Here is a 22,062-nt window from a genome sequence, read left to right as displayed (position 1 = left end):
TTAAAAGTTGACAAGTTAACACATACAGTGTGCTGTAGTTGAAAAGAAACTTTATATATTGAGAGACACCAACACAACTGACTACGCACCCAGAAGGTGGAAGATAGATGGAGAGAAAGAGAGACAAAGCAGTCATATGATCTGCCTGTCTTTGACAAAGCCTGCTGTGTCTCTGAAGATGACTGTTGTCTCTGTGAGGCATCATGCATCAGCTGATGCTCTTATATTTAGGTACAGTGGAAGGAGTGGAAGGATACTGGCCTCCACAGTGTTTTAGGGCAGAGCCTGTTTGGTTTGGTGAACCTTGTGTTGTGATAGTTACTTAGTAATTTGGACTGGATTAAGAGTTGGTAAATGTCTAACTTTATTTTAGAACCAGTACCTGTGTGTGCTGAAGCTGATGCTGCTGAATGGAGTTTATCATTTAATTTATTATGTAATATCATGCAGAATGTTTTAGGCTTTCAAAGGGAGTAAAAATAACTTGCAGATTTTTTTTTCACACGACTAATCGATTAGTTGAAGATTATGTACGAATTTAGTCGACCGAGATTTTTTTTGGTTGACTACAGCCCTACTAACAAGCAGTTTCAGCAGGTAAGACAGAAGACAGAATTTGAAAACAACCTTAAAGGTACAAATGCAGGCAGATGTTTAAAAACTGGACAGGCAAAAGACTGGAAAGCTGCAGCATTATAGGCAAACTGGCAAAAGAGTGAATTTTGGCTGGGGAAGTATATATACTTGCACTGGTGTCTAATAGGGAGCAGGTGTGTAGACAGGTGACTGATCAGACGATGGGTCAGGTTCACCTGATGAGCAGGTGGGGAATCATATGGTTTTAATTGGCAGGAGATGTTAGTCCTGCATTGTAGTTAGAGTGCAGGGGAATTACAGTTGATTAAAGATGAATATCACAAAACCTTAATGATGAACTGAGGCGTGGAACTCGGAAAAACTGTCAAAGGAGAGAAGAGAGGAGGACAAAGCAGATGTTGTCATGACAGATGAACATATTCTCATTCTTAAAATGTATGCAAACACACACGTGCAAGACATTTTCATTCAGTGTCTAATTCATACTGCACAGTACACCACCCCCACCTCCATCCTTTAAAATCAGCTGCTCTGCATCTGCTTAGAGCCGGCGCAACAAATAACATGTCAACCTGCGTGGTTTTCCTTTTCATCAAGATCACAGCAAGAGGACTCTGAGTACACAACTATATGTTACTGCATGAGAAATGTACACTACTTTAGTCCTTTTAACAAGCAGGGTGTGCTATAAGGTGTGTGAAGAGATGAAACAAAGATTCATTTCTCTTTGTTTGGTTTCCTGCTTTCTCAAATTACCTTAAAAAAACTAATCACATTGCTGTTTTTTAACAGTGTGGTTTCAAGGCTGTGATAGCAATTACAAAGTTTGGCCTAGGGTGAATAAAGTAATATAACAGCTTTGCTGAAGTAGCGCAATACATCCAATTCTTTCCACTGTAGAAGCCACATCAAGTCCCATTACTGATTTAACAGCAGCAGCCATGTGTTTCACCATGGGCAGATGACTGGCTCGGCTTGCCACGTTGGCAAAGAGGAAACAGCTCTATTAAAGGTTAAAGCTGGAAATATAGCGAAAAAATGATGAGCAGAAACCAGAATAGAGAGACTTACTCCCTCCTCTCCCCTCTGTTGGTGATGGATTATTCCTTTCAGGGTCAGAATATTCACAGGAGAGGGTCCTTGTTTGATTTACTGACTATAAATGAGAGTTTAATTCACTCCCTAGTCAAAACCCAGACCACCTCATCTCAATAATTATCACTTCAGAAAGGCGCGTTGGCTTTGAGCTGTCGAGGCAGAAAACACTTAAAAGACAGTGTGATTTACATCAGTAAGCACTACGTGTTATAGGAGTGTCAGTTCTGTTTATAAAACCCATCAAAAGCAGAAACACTTTCAGGCTGACACAGCTGAACATGAGTCCTCTGACCTGGCCTCAAGACCCTCCTCCCAGCCAGGCTCAAATGCAGGTTGAATGCCCAGTAGTTCAGTACACCCTTACTCACATCTTCTGGCTGATGTTTAATCATGTCTGATGTCTGGTTTTATTTCCTTCTGTGTTATCCCACCATGTTTTACAAAGTAGGAATGAAAAACCGTGACCATGCAAAAATCCCAATTTTCACTTTGGCATTAAATGTTGGTGTAAAACAGTTTTTAAAGGTCTCTATCCCTGCTTTGTGGTTCCTTAAATATTTTACATGCAAATAATAGAATCTTTAGATAACGTTTAAAATAAAGATTAATCTTTATAAGCAGATTTTTACCCATTTTTTTGTATTGCAGTATTATTACTGTAAGCTCTAGTAAAGGTGATAGCAAAAATAGTAATGGTCGTAGGAGACATGTATGTGTCCGTGTTTTCCCAGGGAGCTCTCCCTTTCTCTCGCAGGAATATGGGGCCATGTGCATGCGTGTGCAGGTCAGTTCTGTTTGTTTAAGCTGGACCTTTTACTATTCAAGGCCTACGGCCAGTACGTGTGTGGTGTTGTTGTAACAGTAGCCTATAAAGGGGGTTAGGATAACATCCTCCTGTTGTTTGATGGGTGACATGATAATGTGCAACACTAGCAGTAGGGGTTAACAGTCCACCTCCTTTTGACCTAAATGTATTGACATTCCAACATTCAGATCATAAATTGCCTGAATCCTGCACAGCTACAACCACTGCCATCTAACCAGACCTCTAGAAATTCAAACTGGTCATTCTGTAACTAAGGGAAATATCAGAAGTCAGTGCCCTCAACATACATTGAGCATTACACACATTCATGTGTAGCACATTTGAAAGTAATCCACACGGCTCTGTAAAATGAACCCCAGCAAAGATTAATAAGCATGACTGAACAGTGAACATGTTCATTGACTGCATGGGAGCAACCCAGGGCTCATGCTACCACAGACTCCAACAAAAACACTTGGATCATGTTCGTGTCACAGCACATTGTAGAAGTAACTCAAACTGTTCTCAGAGGCAGAGCTGCTCCTGAGCTGGAAATAATCCCAGTAGGCGGAATCTAATAATTTCATTACAAAAAAGACTGAACTTCTAATTAAAACAGCACTGTTGCAACAAGGTTTGGATAAAGAGTGTATAAAATAATGGGTGTAGCTATAATGACGTTGCCCATTGGTTTATGGACTTTCTTCGGCCATAACCATCTTGGATTTTTGGAGCCAGAAGTGACCATATGTGGATGAGAGGGTGGAGCTGTGGATGAGAAAGGGACGGATCTGGCTCATAGATTGCTTTGACGCCTTTCAGACAGCCTGTCACTCAAAGTGGCCCACCCTTAATTTTGCATAATTTTAAGCCTTAATAAAATGTAAATGAATAAGATGTATAAAAATTCACTCCACACACAGTTGTCAGGAATGAGGTTATCAGCTACAGAGATCTAAACTGCGTTTTGTACCAGGCTGTAAACATGTTTATTCCTGCTGTTAAGTTGGGCATTTCAGCATGGGGGTCTATGGGGATTGACGCTTCTAGAGCCAGCCTCAAGTGGTCATTTAGGGAACTGCAGTTTTTGGCTTCATTTTTCAGCCAAGGATGTTGCCACTTGGTTTTTGAGTTGTGACTGTTATAGTCATCTTACTTACAAAGCTAGACTACCTGGGCTAACTAGCTAACATAGAGGCTCATCACAAGTTATAGCAGAGAAAACCAATAGTAAGAGTGGCAGAAACAGTGCTTATAAAAAAAGTTATGGCCAATATGTTCGCTAACAGTTGCCTGTGGGGTTGTGTTTCAGTCCACCCTGATGAATATAAGTCCAACATTTGATCTCCTTTGAGCCCTATTTTGCTTTTCTGAGTAAAACATGTGGCTTTTAAATGTGAGAGGGCCCATTTTCTTTACTAGCTAACTGTTTATTTAGCCTCTCTGCCAGGTTGGTGTGCACAGTTTGCCTCGGCTTGTCTGAGCTTGTTTTTAGAAAATGGTTTTTCTATTCGAGAATTGTCAGATGAGCCATATAGTTTGTGTTTTACATAGATTGGATGTGCAGCTGGGACCAAAACAATGAGCTAAAAGAGGCAGATTCAGTTAAGAAAAGCAAAAGCATTGTTTAAAATTTGAGATGACAGATTCACACTTGTAGGGATCTTTAGAAATTCCTTTGAAAGCCCTTTGAGCCCTTGAAGAATATATTATATTGGACTTGTTCTTTTCAGTTTCAACTTCATGATCTGAAAATCAAAACCCTGAAAGATGTTCAATGGTCAGACCTAAAGTAGTCTGACATAGGCAGTCTAATCTTGTGCCTTGCCAGCGCTGGAGAAAGGTCATGCTGATCTTAATTCCGCACTGAGGTAAAAAAAAAAAAAAATGCCCTGGCTTGTTTGTAATCATTATCGTCTTGGGTGGGGCTAAACCAAGGATACAGTGAGGTGCCCTTTCAAAAAAGTGTTGAGAGGGAAACTGTTTTGGTGGTGAGGTGAACCCTGGCATTAAAATAGCTAAATCCCTGCAAAAGAAAATGGCACATAAAACAAGACGTTTTAGCGAGTAGGTTGCTGTCTCTGAGGTTCTTGTTTTTGTTTCAATCACAGCACTAAAACAAAGAGTGGCAATAGGTCTGGCTATGCAAGACTTGTTTCACGTAGTGATGGGGATTTTGACAGTGGTAACATGTAGGAAGCGTGTTTCCATCTGAGGTAGGTGGCCAATGACAGGCTTACACCCACAGTCTACATCCTGTGAGCTGCCCCAGACCTTAAGCAAAGAATTGGGGAAAATGGATGAGACTGATGTATCGTCAAAACAAAACACATCGTGGTAACTGATAGCAGCACCATGTTGCTGAGACTGCCACATTTAAGGATAGAGACACTGACGCAGCGAGATGCTTGAGAGAAGCAGACACAGAATACAAACCACATACTGCAAAATCCAACACTTGTCCATCGGCAGCCTCCTGTGCTGCCTGATTAAAAAGGTTCAAGGACATTTTCAAAGATAAATTAGTAAATACAATATAAGAAACACTATAGTGCGATTATGGTTTGGGCTGTTAAGAGCAGGGTGCGCCTGTTGTTAATTCATTATGTAAGAGCAGTAAGGCAGACAGGTAGGCTTGCCAGCTGATAGGTTAGCCGAGCGTCTCCTGTTTCACTGTGCAGATGCCGACCGCGAGTCTTCGTTAAAGTTTACTTGAGTTGCTGAATATCACATTTCAACACTCGACACCAGCTGCTGGGCACTCTGGGAATTCCACTATGTAGGCCTAGATTTGCATATTGACAGGATATTGACAAGTCTGTTGAGAGAATTGAGCATTATACTATTTTTTAATTGTTAAAAAATTTGATATTTTTGTGTCATGGCTGAAAATGTTCTAGGTAATTGACCCTGGTTGAAAACAATTGAAAGTAAACACGTGAAAGTCCAGCCTTGCCATTGTTATACAGGTTCACTGATCAATACTGCCTGATTCTTATTTTCCAGATAGACTTAAAACACAGTCTTCACAGACATTTTCCACTGTAGACTGAAGTGGAACGCTAGGTCAGCTCTGTGTGACTGGCAGCCCTTGACTCTTGTTTGACATCTGCATCATATATTTGACACATCAGTGGCACCTGTCAGAAATGATTCCACAGTGACGGGAAGTGTGTGTTTGTGCATCCATTAGAAGAAAACTGTTGATCAGCACGTAAGAATTCCTCACAGTGTGTCGTTAAATCTGAAATCCTATGTTTATATTTTCACACTCAACACCAGCTCAGCTTCTGTTTAAGCTCTAAGATGTGAACGTGTTGAAATCAGCCGGACGCAGCGATACCCCTGATTACTGTTGCATAAGGTGCTAAGGTCAGTCCATTCAGCCTGGTGGTGTTAACAGAGTTGACTGTGTTCAGGTGCCGGCCAACCATCCAGCAGGGGGTTTGCTGGCAGGGGGCTAAGTAGCCTTTTGTTCAAATGAGTTTTGCAAGTATACACAAGGAGAGTGTGCATCAAAATCAATCTGACTGGTCATTTAATTATATTTTTCAGTGGAGTAAAATTCACAGATGTAACCCTTCACCAACAATGAGCATCAGTCAGTTAGTTCAGGTGTCCTCAGAGTTGCCTCACTGGAAGTCTTACAGGACAACATTCTTATAATACTAAACAAGAGTACACACACATTTACATTCTATATACAGCATTTATATTTGTCTACAACTCATCCATGAGTGTAACAGGAGGGTTTGATGTGCGGTGGTTGGATCACTCTTATTAAGAACAATCAGTTGGGAGTTGATGGATAACTTTCTTAAGCAGCATTTTACTCTTCTTAACACTTCATCACCCTCAAATCAACACGTCCGTGTTCCTTATGAGGAGGTTAAAAAGAGAATTCACAGCGTCACATCACATCTTACCATTAGGGTACAACACATGCGCAGCAAAATCTGGTCTGCACCTCCTGATGAGCTCAATCACTGGCGCACTATCATAGGACATGGGCGATGATTGAGTTGCATCACTGAGGCATCTGCAGTTAGCCTCAGGTTGGAATATTTTTGTATGATAAATAAAGATATAGGTGCTGATTATAATTCTGTAAATAAAAATTTCTTGTGCCATCTGCTATAACAATAGTACCCTATATACTGGTCCCCAAAATGGTGCCTATTCATTCCAATGGAGTGGCTTGCCTGGTGTGAATGCCAAAAAAAGTTTCTTGTTTACTTCCACAATATGTGGCCCACTGAATATGTGCAGGAGTGTTTGTCCTGTAGGCCCTGCCTGCATGTTCCAGCCCAGCTCCATAGATGAAACGTTCATAATAGAAAGAGTCGTAATTGACCTTGTTTGCAGTTTGAGGTGTCCTGTCAACAGTTTTACAGACGTCTCTTCTATAATGGTGGGGAAAATGCTTTATGGGCCATAGGGTATTTTTTCGCTGCAATACCACGAGTGGCCACTGGGTAAATCTGGCTGCAAAGCTGAGCAGTGTTCCTCGAGGCCTGGCTTCAACCCTCCAACATCACATCCAACGTCATACCCAATGGCTCCCATGGGGTCAAAGAGCATATCCCAGCCTTTTTGAATAACCTTGGTTTCTGACACACACGTCACTGACCTAACCAATTAAGACTTCATTCATGACCTTCTGGGATGGTCCAGGACTATGGACTATGTTGCATTCATTAGCTTTAAGTCATAATGTGGAACAGCATGGATGCTACAAAGAAGTGTTGTTGTATTTTATCTTGCTCAGAGCATTTATACAACATGTTGATAACAGTTTGTAGCTTTATATTACAAAGATGATTTTGTGCCAGACTTTGTGCTGCACGCCTAAAACTAAAACAATTTTGCTTTACCTAATGCTAACTAACTTTGCTGACTAATGCTAATACGCAACTTTTATAACTTTGTAACCGTTAGCTGCTGTCTCTCTACGGACAGCGGTAAACGGTTACACCCTAATTCAATACAACTTACATGTGAGCAAAAAAACTGACACGCAATATTTCAAGTTTATTACCATCAACTGAACATTTACTTTGGTCTAGCATTTTCAAAGCTTTTCTGAGTAATTGTTCCGACTTGAGAGGGCGTTCACATGAATTTTCTCAGTCAGAAAAGACACCACATGAATGGTGACGTAAGTATAAACAACAAGGTAGATCTAGCAGATTATTCTAACTGTTTTAATGTAGCTGATTTAAGTATTTTTTTAAGTATAATAATAAGTATAATTCAGAAAATTATAATCTTTTGTAGTTAATGAGTTAGAAACCAAGCAGTTTTGGAAATATTATCATGACTTAATTGAGTGTTTTGAGCCCTAAAGGTCATAAAACATGTTGTCGCTACGCAGAGCCATGACAAGGTTCAGCAGAATACAGCCTGCAGGGTGATCTGCTGGTCACAAAGAGAGGCCTGTTGGTTAGCACCCCTTCTGTCAGCTAACAGCAGTGATATTATTTTAATTCCCAAAGTCTCACAGTCAGTTGTCCCACAGCAGCTGCTGTCACTGAGACAGATGATCGGCAGCGCCGCTCTCCCAACGCCTGCATTGTAATCAAATAGCCTCGATCTTAATCTGGGCCTGTTAAAGTCATATCGTAGGAGTCAGAGCATTTGGCAGTGCAGATTGCATGCCGGGCATTTTTTAATGATGATTTCACCAAAAGATGTTGATGGAGAGGCATACTGGATTTCAGTCCTCAAAATGCAAAGCTCAGGCTATGGGTGCAGAATACTAAGGCTAGATCTCAGTGGAGTAAATTGATTTCTTAAACACTTTTTTGTTTCATATGAGTTCTGTGATAAAGCCTTTTCAGTTCATACCAGCCGTTGTCTCCCTTATCAAAGTAGCAACTATCTGCAAGGAAACAAGGTGCATTTTGGCATGCATGATGAGGGCTCATGTTTTGAGTCTCCACTCGTGCTGTATAAGATGTGCACAGACAGACGCGTCCGTGGCTCGTGCCCTCAGGCCATGATGCAGTGCAGATTAGCTTTGGATGGGAACATGAATCATGCCTGAATGTGTTTGTGAGCGCAGCGGAACAAAAAATGAGCATAGAACCTGACAAAAAGGACACAAATGGAACAACAGTCCTTACAGACAACCCTTATGACCACAAAGACAACTTTCCTTTTTTGTCATTTATAAGCAAAGCTAAGGGCCCCCTATCTGACACCCAGCACAAAGCAGCAAACACTGTGGCCCAGCTGCCATTCCCAGTTTCATACTGACGCAGTTGTCATTTTCATGGCCAGCGCCCACGTTGTGAAAGCAGCAAATGTATTTGTGCCCATCTGTGCGCCCATGACTGTGTGTAGGTCTTAAAATGAGGTGCGGTCAGGCATATTGTAGTTGCACTGCTATTTGAGGCAGCTGAAATCCATTGACCAACAAAAACCTGGTCTAAAGTCAATGGTGAAGTATTTTTTTGCTATTTAAATGGCACATTATTCAGATAGTAAGATGTGTCTCTGTAGGCAGGTTATCAATGTGTATACACTCTGCTTGTTGCACAAACAGGGACACGCAGATGGATTGCGGGTGGGTGAAATAACACTGTGATTGGTTGAATTCTTGTTACAACCAAAAATGATTGATTAAGGGACTAAATACAACCTGTTTGCCCTTTGCACCTTACTTTGCACTCAGATTATGCACCACTTCAGTAGCAAAAGTGGCTGGATTACCCTAAATGGATTTACGCCATGCACTTTAGACCAAGTGCTATAGTCTAAAGGCAACTTAGCAACTCTGTGAGAGGCGCAGCCTTGCTTTGAGCTAAATGCTAAGGTCAGCATGCTAACTTGCGCATAATCATAATGCTAACATGCTGAATTTAATTTCACTGTCTTAGTTTTGCATGATAGCATGCTAACATTTGCTAATTAGCACTAGACACAAAGCTGAGGCTAATGGGAATTTTATATATGTAATATTTTATTCCTAGGCTTTATTAGGACTTTTTGGTTTTAGATTCTCACTCTTGTTTTTTGTTTTTACATGTATTGTTTGAGCATTGTTAGAGAATCCTTAGATTCAAGATTTTCATTGCCAGCAATTGCTTCTCTGTAATTGCTGTGCATATGACAATAAATATGTCTTGATATGAAAGTAGGCCTATGTTATTCATGTTATGGGGACCTTGGTTATTTGTACCAAATTTTACAGCCAATATGTTTTGAAATCTTGAAGGTGACAAAATTGTGTCCATGTATTTATCAACAGTCTTATCAACCCTCTCCAGACTTAACATGGTCAGCTGTTGTGATAATGAGGCAGTAAAAATTGTACACTACTGTCTAAGGCTGCCCCTGACTTAAGAATTTTCCTAGTTGACCAATAATCAGCCCCTTTTACACTGCCAGATTTTCTGCGAAATTTTGGCCGTTTTGCAGGCAAGCTGCGAGCGTTTAGACACACAGAGCCGGATTGGCGAGTTGATCCGAGGTGCCCAATTTTCCGCCTCGTAGGGTAATCATATTGGCAGAACCTTTTTAGTTTAAACAGAGGCGGCCTTCCGCAATGGGAGGGGCTGTTGAAGACTTGTGGGAGGAGCTGTTGATGACGCCACACGTGCGAGCCACTGGCGGTGGATAAACAGGAAACAGCTGATAGCAGGAATTAGCGAGCAGCTAGTACCAAGAGGGAAACACAAACCTGACAGACACTGTAAAGATGAGCAACTGGGGAGACAAGGAATTGCGTGCCCTCCTTGCCCTCGCAAACAAAGAGGCCATTAACCGTCAGATGACGGGGACGGCGAACAACGGACCGACTTACAAGAGAATCGCCGGAGGACTCACTAGCCGCGGCTTCCCTCCCACGTCACTGTTTGTCACTCGCTGAGCTACACGTTTTGTTACTTGCTCACGCCTCCCATTGCCCCGAAAAAGGCGCATTCTGTATAAACAAAAGTAGGCAGGCGGCATTTTGTTGCACTCCTCGATTTTGTTTTTATACTGCCAATGCTGAAAAAAGACTGATTGGGCTTTCCTGCAAATTTGCACAACTTCTATCTAAAAAGGGCCATCGTCATTCAGGACCATTTGTAGACTAGGCGCCTGCGCGTTTACGATATTAATTGAATTATTATAGTATATATTTTGGGCGGGGCAACACAATGGTTTGAGTTCAAGGTCTGAGAAAGAATAGTATCAGTAAATGGTTTGAGTTCAAGGTCTGAGAAAGAATAGTATCAGTAACACTGTTAACACTGTGCTACATTTCAGAGAATTACAACATCGTACTAATGAACCTTCATTAATATAGGCCTATATTTTATCTACAAGTGCACGTCACACACTGAGCGGGCCGCCTGTTAATGACGCTGTCGGCAAAGCAGTAATGATTGTGGCTAATGGGCATGTAGCTATACATGTTTCAGATGATACGTCATGTTTGTAGTCATCAAATGATAGGCAAACGTTTGCCTGCAGAGTTTACATATCACCTTGGGTTCGTCCTTCACCTTCTCAAAATGATCCGACACTTTGGATTTCCTGCCCGACATGTTATTAACTAGCCTGTGTAATAACCACAGGTACCAGCTCTGTAAATTAACCTGACTCCTGTCTGACTGCTGAGCGTGGCCACTTCCTGTGTCTGTCCTTTTAAATTAAATTCTCACATGTTCCAGTCATACAGGTTTTGATTTATTGTGACAAGGCGCAGCTCCTAATAAAGTTTCATGTTTGTTTGTTTTTCTGCGACTAAGCAACCAATGAAATCTTGCTGATTAATAACCTTTCCGATTGATTAACGTTTGGTCGACTATTAGGGGGCAGCCCTATTACTGTCATATAATACAGTACATAAGTTATATTACTATAAGCCTACATGCATTGAAGGAACATTGAATATGACTGTAGTTGTGTGTCTGTGATCATTGTTGTCCTTTCACACAATGACACATATGCTTTGTGTTTTGACAGAGTTGAATATGGAGTACAATCCATCAGACCATCCGCGGGCCAGCACCATATTCCTCAGCAAATCCCAGAACGATGGTGAGTAGCTCTGTTTCATCAGATCTCACTGATTTATAAATGTGTCCTTTTAATCCAAACTACATTCGAAGTGTCATCAAGTTAGTCTGTCTAAACACAGTTGACTTAGTTTTACATGTATCACAGGGAACACACTTAATATGATCATGACATATAATCAACATAATGAGGCTAATGGAGAAATAATGTGAATGTAGGAGCTCTGATCACAGAGCAGTTTCTTTGTGGCTTGCCAATGTCTCGCTAATATATGCCGTTGCCTGGGGGCATCTGACTGAAAGCTTCAGCATCCTGTGGGGGGTTCGGTCATATTGTGACAGAGGAAATATTAACATGTTTTTTAGAGCCATAAACACCACAGCATGAGATTATTGTTTTTCTTCAAGGCCTGGGGAACAAACAGCAAGACAATACAAGCTTTGTGATGTAAAGAAGATGAAGACTGCATGTAATAAATGCTTTTTCCTGATCAATGTAATCCTTACTATCATACAGATATTAGATGTGGTGTTTCATATTTGATATTAAATCCTTTTTTCCGCATGGGCTTATGGACTTATTCATTCAGAGAGTTTGTGTCATGTGATAATATTTGGGTAGCTGCAAAAAACAAAAACAAAGCATGAATGATGTCTGACATGTGAGGGATAAATGAATGAGCATTACATTTTCCGTCAGATGAAAAGATGTGATTAGTGTTTTTGTTTTTGCAATATTTAGACCTCTTTTTGGAGGAAAAAAAAAATCACATGTTGGTGATACACCCTCCCTCTTCCTCGTGGCTTTAAAGGATAAAGCTGACGTTATTCAAGCCTTTTTATTTTTTATCAACAAATCCCCCGAAGAGACCAAAACCAGCAGAAAATTAATCCTAAGAGCAAATATTGTCTGTGTAGTAACAGCCTGATCTGTCTCTGTGCCATTGAGCTCCACAGTGATTAAAAAATACTTAGCACACACGCTTTCTCATAATGTAAAGCGCTCTGAGCTGAATTTATTGAAAAAGGGGTGGTGGTAAATATGAGTAAATAAAGTTTTCATGTTGGTTTATATAGGTTTGGTTTATGTATTTTCATTTGTTAATAATAATGAAATATATCATATAATAATAGCCTTATCCTGTAAGTCACTGTCCAACCTGTTCGACTTGGGACCCTTTTTAGCCCAGCAACCTCTTGCGAAAGTGAAGCCAAAATATCCTGATTGCCCCCTGGTGGCTGGCTGCAGTACAAGTCATAAACCTCGCCCCTCCATGTTGGCGTGTAGGACATGGGCCAAACTGAAAAAGTCAAGGCACACGTCCAGTAAATTTTTCCCATGGTAGATGGTTTGTGTCCTTTTAGGTAGTTCTTATCACACTGATGTATGTTCAAGTGTTCGTTTTTCTGATAAGTTTATTTTTTAATAAGTTGTTCAATGCTATGAAAAAGGGGTTTGGCAACATGATTGACAGCTGTGTGTCATTCGATGTGCTTGCGATTGAGTCTGGGCCAATGGCACTGAGTTGGGGCAGATGAATCAACAGGATCTCAATAGAGTGCCCCAGGAATGAGAACTAAAACTTGGAAAGGAGTTAGCATTTTACCATTCCCGATTCCCTCGTCTTGAGGTCAGCGTTTTCTTTTGAATGGGTTTTGAGTAAGATGCCTGAAATAAGGTCTGTGGTTAACACAAGCTTAAGAGACTTAAATGTTTTGTTCTACGATATATAAATAGATCAGTAAAAGCCCCATTCAAAAATGTTAATGCCTTTTGGTGTCTTACAAAAGGTAGATGCTGGGGCGTCGGTAGCTTAGTGGATAGTGCCGGCGCCCCATGTGTAGAGTTGATGCCTCACTGTAGCGGTTGCGAGCTCGACTCCGGCTTACCTTAAAGAAACAAAAGGTACAGTAGATGCTAACAAGTGACTAAATGAGACTGCAGAATGCCATCACGCTGAACACTGCTTTACAGCCTCCTTGTTGTAGGAATGTAAAGTTATACGACCGTGGTGTTGTTTGTTCATTGCCTAAATGTTAGCTTTTTAGTTCTGGTGATTGAATTTAGGTTTTAAAAATCGTAAAAGCGGTGTTCATTTGTGAAGATTATCTTGCTCAACAAAATAGTGACAAAACAATGTAAATATCATAAACGTTTATTTGTCACAGAGCTTATTTTCTGCAACAGTCCAAAATTCAATGGAAAAGTCAGACTGGTTTCTCGACCATGGAATGAGTGCGATGCTAACTTCTGCATTCTCCATCCCTGGAGCACCATGGTTTCACTTCCCGATTGGTACTGCACATGCTCTGGCTCGGCATGACGTTATCAGCGCAAGATGGCAGTACCAGTATTTTTTGATGTTTTGGCTTCATTTTTGTAGAGTGGGAGGAAGTGGAGATACGTTGTCAATCTTCATATACAGTCTATACTTTTGACTCCTCATCTCAGGCTGTGTATCTCTTTGAACTATGAGCCCTTCAACCAAAAACTGATGTTCCCTACTCAGAATATTTCAGTTTAGGTTAGTTGTTATACCCCAAATAGACAAAGCTCTTTGAAAAATGTTGATGATGTTTTTGTTTTCTTCCTCCCTCCCTGACATTGCCAATACTTAATCTATGTTCTTTCAATTAGAATTTCAGGCATCAAACTTTTTTACCTCACCCTCAAATGTTGCTGTATAACATGTATGACATTAGCAAAGATCTGTGTTGTTGCTGAAGTACAGCATATTTGAAAAGCACCCTGCTGCTGTCACAGCCTCAGTGACTCTGCTGATGCAAACAGAATAAGGTTTTCGGTTCCTCTTTTTTCAGAGGTGCCCTGCAGGAATGGTGAGTAGTCCCGAGTGTGACTTTGTCTCCCTCTAGTGGTGTGACAGCACTTTTTCTTCTGTGTGTTGAAGCTCTAATCTTTCTGCTTTCTAACTCAACATTTAACTGTGACCTCTCAGCACTTATAGCTTTTGTTCTGTGTTATCATCAGCATAGTGAAGTGTGTTACCTCTTTGCTTTGGTTTGCTTCATGTGATAACAGCGTACATTGCTGGTTGATAACTGCTGGGTTTTGTATTGTCTGTGTTTTTGCTGCTGTCAGTGCCGAATAAATGACATTTGTTGATGAACTTATCTTTCTTTCTGTAGTGCGAGATAAACGAAAAAGCCTCTTCATCAATAATGTAAGTTTCTACTGTAATTCTATGGCATTTATTTGTTTCTGTTTCTCCCAACAAATCTAAAACATGTATGTTAGACCTAAATTTACCAGGGATTTTTTTCCCAGTTGAAATCAGCTGCCATCTGGGTTATTTTGTAAAAAACTAAATGCTGTACACAGGGGAAGCTGAAAATGCAAACTGGAACATTCATAGGTGGCGTGTTCCCGATTCTTGTTACCCCTTTGTACGACACCCTGGCAGGCGTTATGTGGGTCAGAAAAAAACATGTACACTCTAATAACACTCACTGACTGCGTGTGTGTGTGGGTGTGTGTGTGTGGGTGTATGTATGTAGCATGGAACGTCAAGGCGGAAATACAGCTCCTGCTCTACTATCTTCCTAGATGACAACACAGTCAGCCAGCCCAACCTCAAATACACCATCAAATGGTAAAAACATGATTAAACATGATCTACACATATACAAAATATTCATTATTAACTATCTACAGATCTGTCATATTTAAACATATTAATTTGTGTTTTTTTCCTCTTTACAGTGTAGCACTGGCGATTTACTACCATATAAAAAACAGGTGGGGACTCTCAGCCACTTTCAACAGTATTCTCTGTAAATCCCAAAACATAAATGCAGACACTTATGTAAAGGGCTACAACTATCATTTTCACTACTGACTAATTATTTTCTTGATTAATTGTTTAGTCTGTATGTCACAAGACTGTGAAAAATGCTCTTCACAATTTCCCAGAACCGAAAGTGACACCTTCAACTTGCTTCTTTTGCTCAACCAACAGTCCAAAACCCAAAGACTATTCATTTACTATCATAAATCACAGTGAAAAGCAGCAAGTTTTCACATTTAAGAAGCTTGAACCAGCAAATATTTGACATTTTTACTTGAAAAATGACTGAAATGATAAATCGATTATCAGAACAGTTGCCGATTAATTTACTTTCGATCAACTAATTGATAAATCAACTAATAGTTGCAGCTCTGCTGACGTGCTAAAGAATATTCTGTATAGTTTTTAAACTTTAAACTTTAGTAACTGTAATATCAAATTTGGATTGTTTGCACAAAATTATAGATGTGGACAAAAAAAAAAGAAAGAAAGAAGGAAAAAAATTAAAATGTGTTCATCATGGCTCAGGATAGGATATGTAGTCTTGCTTGCACTACCAAAAACCAAAATACATTATTAAAAATAAAATAAATAATAAATAAATGTTAAAAAAAAATCTACAGGCTATAATTTCTTAAAGAGAATTTTAAAAAGTAAAATGATTTTTTAAATTAATGTAATCTATAAATCAACAGCAATTAAAAACATTTATCAGCTATAATCATATGTAATTATTAATGCAAGACTTTCAGCTGATAAGAATGTTATTTCTAATAATTACTTCATGCTACTACAGTGACTCAATTTATCACATAAAAGCCATAAATTAAGTTTTATTTCATTGTTTTAACATTTGAATTATTTGATGTAATTCGCCTTTGTATTTTTTTTCTCCCTCCAGGGACACAGAAGGAGGGATGCTGCTAGATATATTCGATGAGAAGCTTCATCCTCTTTCAGTACGATGTCATCAGCTCTCATAACACAAAAATATCTTCTTTTTTTAAATATTTTAATTTGCCTCCATTTAACTTGTTAGTATTAGGTATGGATTTTTTTCTTTGTAAGGTGATAGTGTAATTATTGTGCTTTTAAATATCCTCATGTATGGGTTCTTTTCCTTAACCCTCCCTTATCTTCCCTTCCTTTCTTTACCTCTTTTCTTCCATATCTTCCTCCAGAAATCAGAGGTGCCGCTGGACTACGACCAACACGACCCAGAGCAGAAGCAGATCTACCGGTTTGTCAGGACGTTGTTCAGTGCCGCTCAGCTCACTGCTGAGTGTGCCATCGTCACACTGGTAAGATTCTTTAACCTCCACCATCCTCCTTTTAAATTTGCAAACAATAATATAAAACACTCAACCTAAGTGTACATCCTGGGTGACTTATCTCACGGAAACAAACAAACAAGAAAAAGCATTCCCAAGTTTCTTCACAAAGTTTTCCCATGAAGGTGCGACCTGTGTTAAACTCTGCCCTCACGCACACATAATCACACACAGTTTCTGTTTAGGCCCCAGGGGAAAGCGTACCCTGATGTGTTGAGACAAGCCAGGGATGTGTGTAAATTGGTGATGAGACTGTGCACACAAAATGCCGCGTCGTCTGTGGCTCTCAAACAGTGGTGAATGCAAGATGTCATACAGGAAAGAGTGGATGTGCACCTCCTGACACCCCTGAGCTGAGCGTGACCATATATGAGTTAGACAGATTAGATCATCCACCATTTTAGGAACTCTCTAAATGTGTAACTGTTGTGTTGTCCATCGCTTTTGACAATGTGATTGGTATTTTTTCGACTATATAAATCATTGCCTACTTCCTTACCCTCATGCCCAGTTGGTGTTGTCTCCTTTTTCTGTGTTGTCGTGCAGGTCTACCTGGAGAGGCTCCTGACCTATGCAGAGATTGACATCTGTCCAGGTAACTGGAAGAGGATCGTTCTGGGTGCTATCCTGTTGGCCTCCAAGGTCTGGGATGACCAGGCCGTCTGGAACGTCGACTACTGCCAGATCCTTAAGGATATCACTGTGGAGGACATGTGAGTTTCATTCAAGAAATGGGATTGGTTTTATGTTTAGGACTTTGGTTCAAAATGAAGATTCAAATTAGGATTAGGTTTGGGGTGAGCTCAGATGACGAAGATGAATCCCTCAGAACTGTTTCCTGGTAGATTTGGCCTTACATGCAAGATTTCATCACAGCAGGGACAGGATACTAAAAAGATTGGATTCACTGCTATTAATTCTTGGACATGTTAAATCAGTGTGTAAAGGAAATGAAAATCACTCTGCCCAGCTGTTGTTGAGTGGTCAACAGCAGACTGCTGCAGCCGCATGAATGTGATTCAAGATCCAGATTCAATGTCTGCTTAAAAGGCATGGACTTGTATCAGTATTCTGTGTATATTTTACGTATTGATTTCATGAATGAACCTCCGGCTCATTCCTCTCTAACAGGAATGAGTTGGAGCGCCAGTTTCTGGAGCTGCTACAGTTCAACATCAACGTGCCGTCCAGTGTTTACGCCAAGTATTACTTTGACCTGCGATCGCTCTCAGAGTCCAACAACCTCAGCTTCCCCCTGGAGCCACTCAGCAGAGACAAGGCTCAAAAACTAGAGGTGAGGCATCTCCATTCAGCCGTCCATTCACTCAGTCTCTTGTCTCTGTATGTCTTTATGTTGCTTTTCATTTCTTTCCTTTTTATTTTTCTTCCTATATATGTAAAGCTGCTATGTGTAGAATAGAGTGGTGCAAGAATGAGTCCTGAAACCTGGAAAGGAGTTAGTATGTTTGCACACCTGGTTCCCTCGCCTTTAAGTCAATGGGTTTCGTGAATGGGCATCTGGTTGGATTATTGAAATAAGGTCTGTGGTTAACACAAGCTGAAGAGACTTTTATGTTTTCTTTTACGACATAAAATCTGTCAGTAAATACCCCATTCGTAAACTTTTAGGGCCTTTAGGTGTCTTTAAAAAGGCGGTTGCTAACAAGTAGCTAAATGAGACTACAGAACGTTATCACGCCTAACAAGGATTTACAGCCTCATTATGGTGGAGACATGAAGTCGTGACTATTCATAGTGTAGGTGGTTTATCACCTAAAGTTAGGTCTTTCAATTTTGCCGATTGCATTTAAACTTTTTGACGAGGGAGCCAGGGTGACGCTAACTATTGCGTCAGCCTACAAAAAGACATCATCCTTGATGCACTCTGTTTGAAGAACTCTTGCTTTAGCACCCCCAGTGGTAGTATCAAGAAAGACACTGTAGTAGAAAGCAATGCATGTGCCTCTTTCCTTCTACAGAACTCTTAACTTTATTTTCTAATTTATGCACTGTGGTTAGCAGAAATAAATCCATAGAACACTGGGCAGATTGTCGCTACTTTGGAAACAGGCATTCTGTGCTTGTAGTGTTTTTAGTATCCCTTTGCAACATCTATTGCTACATTACACATGTGCCATAGAGTTTATAGTTTGTAACAATAAACTGCAAAGAAAAACATGGTGCCTCCGTGTTGTTATATATACATTTTATATTCCACAAAGTGGCTGTACTGTTCATTCACTCTTTCATTTCAGTAACCGCTTATCCTGTTAGGGGTTGTGGGGGTGCTGGAGTCAGTCCCAGCTGACAGAGGGTGAGAGGCGGGGTACACCCTGGACAGGATGCCAGAGTATCGCGGGGCTGACACATAGAGACACTCTCAAATTTACACCTCCGGCCAATTTAGAGTCACCAATTGTGCATGTCTTTGGATCGTGAGAGGAAGCCGGAGTACCCTGAGAAAACCCACACTGACACAGGGAGAACACGTTTGCACCACACAGACAAATACTGTGGATATTGAAAGTAGAATTTTGGTTCTGCCATTAAAACCCTTTCTATGTCCTCTCTTCAGGCTATTTCCAGGCTTTGTGATGACAAGTACAAAGATGTTCGGAGAGCTGCGAGAAAGCGCTCAGCCAGCACAGACAATCTATGTGGGATCAGATGGGTTCCTGCAATCCTCTCCTAACCACTATTAATCTGCCATATACTGAACACTGGCATCAGGCTACAGACACTGGCTGGATGAGAAAACTCTAAACACATGAGTGGGAACAGACCAACTTCACTTTGGGTACCAATATGTAGAAGTCGGAGGAACAGTGATCCAAACCCGAAATCAGCCTCTGGATTTCACATCTTTAAACTGGAGGCAACAAAGTGAAGCCACAGCTGTAGTTTTGGGAGTTGAGGTGAACGCCAGAGAGGTCGATGCCTTCACAGTGCCTCATCTCTTCTGTTCATGAAGGAGAGAAGTTCCTGGTTATATCTGCGAGGGAAAATCTAGCTTTGGGCCAACCAAGAAAGTCCTGGACAAGGCGCCCTCGAAAACTTCCAAGGACACAGCACCCTGAACTTGTCTTAATGTATCGGCACTCTGTTCAGTATTCTGGTTTTGTGTCTGGCCTAATATGAACGATTTGACATAACCTGCCTTTGAGATGGCCCTGCAACTCCACGGTGAAGCATATTATTTATTTTACTATGATTATGTGAACTCACGTGAACAGTTGCAGCTGCCTGAACCCATAGCACCTGCAGAATTTCAACAACAGTAGTGTAGCACTGGAATTTCTACTGGTTATTTATTTCCTTTGACAAGTCGTAGAATAATAAAAGTGTTAGGACGTTTTCTCCTTTGGAAATATTTGTATTCAAGGTTTACAATATTTCTAGCGCACCTCTCGATACTCAGGTAGTCTGTTTTACCTTTTGATTTATTGTGATGCTCCTCATTTGAATAGACTGAGGGTTGAAACTTCAAGTGACAAACAAATTGAAGATGGAAGGAGCAGGAACAGATACATTTCTATTTTGGGGACATAAAAACAATTGCTATCACATTTCTTTCAGACTACATAACATGAGCATGTTTTCCAGAGGTTCTGATTCAGTATTCATCAGACTTTGGTTTTACCTGAACATGACTTTGTCAGGCTGATTTTTCCACGAGCCAATCCAAATTTAAGAAGCCCCATAGAAGGTTTGAGTAGAGTAAGCACACCTCGCTGATGACATCTAGTGGATATTTTTAGCATTGGACAAAACTATCATTTCACCTTGTGTTGATTTAAAGGGTCAGTTCACCCCAATTCCAATTTTGTAGTGGTATGTTCTGGAATTGAGGCTTCTATTGATGGCAGAAAGATGCCAGGTTATTTTGCACCTTACAAATTTATTCAGCACCAAAATACACTATTACTGTAAAACTGAAATTTCAACCTCAAACCGACACAATAATCACAGCCAACAGGGTATACTGGTCTGACAAGCACACTCTGCAGTAGATGCTGGTCAGTAGAGGGTGTGAAGAGGCCACACAGCACTGCTTTGGTGTTATTGATTTAGTATTACAGAGCAAGATAACAGTATATCTACAGTGCATTGGAAAATAAATAAATAAATAAAAAATCTCCAGTCTCATAAGTCTCACGCTCAGTGGCTTTTATCCCAGTGTCTTTATTTGATAGCTGACCCCTTCATAGTCAATCAGTTTGATTGATGCTGATTGTTCTCTCTGGGTTAAGGGATTTTTACAGCTTTCCCTATTTTTTAAAACCTAATGACTAAAAATGCATGAGTGTAGATCTATGAACATGGTGCAGCCCCACTATATGTGACCAATATGCATAAACTTATGTCCATCCAGTGGTGCTGGTTGCTTGTGGCCGCATCTTGATTTGTCATCTTGATTTGAGCACGTTTCAATTTTTCAAATGGTCATGTCTTCTCATTGCACCGCCAGCTTGGTCCACATTGCAGGTACCATGGCATAATTCGTCACTTCCAATACACAATGAATGGGAGTGAATTTCTGGCTGCGTATAGTGGAACTGCACTGTTAGTTCCTGAGAAGTTCACAGTCTAGAGATTTACACCTTGCTGAGCAAAAGGGATCAGAACTTTTCAACAATAGTCTGGACCAAAGAAAACTAAACAAATGTGGGTCTAACTGTCTCATAGGATAACAAGTCTTACAAGAGTCTTCTTTTGTTTCCAGCAGTTGGTTTATTGTTGGAAAGACAGTCATGTAATAACAACCTTTAGCTGTCTCAAGCTGATCTTCCAGTGATTTGCTTTCTCTAACGTGTGACCAACAACATCAGTGTGTCCTGTTGATCTGTCCTTAACAGAAAGTATCCTACATTATGCCCCAGTATTAAGAAGTCATCACTGCGGTATACTTTCATTTCCATTTAAACCCCCAAACCCTAATATACTGTACACACCAACACTGGTTTAATCAGAAGCTTATTGTACACTTTTCAATGACATTCATTTTATTAGGATAAACCCTGACTGCTGAGCCAAGTTTTTAAATGTGTTGAAACTGCTAACAAATTCATTCTTTTGTATTTCCATTGTATATTTAATTTCCATAACTGCTACTGGCAAATAACCGATCAGGTTTCCATGTTTGTCTTTCTCTCATTTGTCTGAAAAATAAAGCACTTCAATATAATTATTTTGCAAATTAACTTTGTATAATGTATAAAGAATTCAAAAAAACTGAGACAAGCCAGTTGTGAATTATTTATGTGTTAATTTGTGTTTTTGATGAAAGCTCTTGTCTGGTGTGATTTGCAGGTTTTATAAATTTGTGACAAGGGGAGTATTTTGTTTCACAGTGCTGATATTAAAATGAAGCTGCCCTTAGCTTTTAAGTGTCTCCTAAAATAATAATCATTACT

General features: G+C 40.2%; 1 protein-coding gene and 1 long non-coding RNA gene across 3 annotated transcripts in view; one reads left to right on the top strand and one right to left on the bottom strand.

Moving 5' to 3' along the window:
* Window positions 1-21,875, top strand: part of LOC126382514 (cyclin-Y-like) — a 30,602-nt gene extending 8,727 nt beyond the window's left edge. Inside the window, exons 2-11 of one of the 2 annotated variants that reach the window (XM_050032416.1) lie at window positions 11,459-11,533; window positions 14,332-14,349; window positions 14,659-14,693; window positions 15,028-15,122; window positions 15,233-15,268; window positions 16,219-16,276; window positions 16,499-16,618; window positions 17,195-17,361; window positions 17,780-17,942; window positions 19,224-21,875. In XM_050032416.1, coding sequence (XP_049888373.1) covers window positions 11,459-11,533; window positions 14,332-14,349; window positions 14,659-14,693; window positions 15,028-15,122; window positions 15,233-15,268; window positions 16,219-16,276; window positions 16,499-16,618; window positions 17,195-17,361; window positions 17,780-17,942; window positions 19,224-19,340 — 884 coding nt within the window. In that variant the 3' untranslated portion in view covers window positions 19,341-21,875. The remainder of the gene's footprint in view (window positions 1-11,458; window positions 11,534-14,331; window positions 14,350-14,658; window positions 14,694-15,027; window positions 15,123-15,232; window positions 15,269-16,218; window positions 16,277-16,498; window positions 16,619-17,194; window positions 17,362-17,779; window positions 17,943-19,223) is intronic. The other variant, XM_050032417.1, reaches the window with a different exon arrangement.
* LOC126382518 (uncharacterized) overlaps window positions 1-22,062 on the bottom strand; it is a 78,801-nt gene that overhangs the window by 35,779 nt on the left and 20,960 nt on the right. The gene's annotated exons all lie outside the window — the stretch shown is intronic.

This window comes from Epinephelus moara, chromosome 21 (assembly GCF_006386435.1).
Source record: "Epinephelus moara isolate mb chromosome 21, YSFRI_EMoa_1.0, whole genome shotgun sequence".
Classification (NCBI taxonomy): domain Eukaryota; kingdom Metazoa; phylum Chordata; class Actinopteri; order Perciformes; family Serranidae; genus Epinephelus; species Epinephelus moara.
This window is presented reverse-complemented; position numbering and strand designations above follow the sequence as displayed.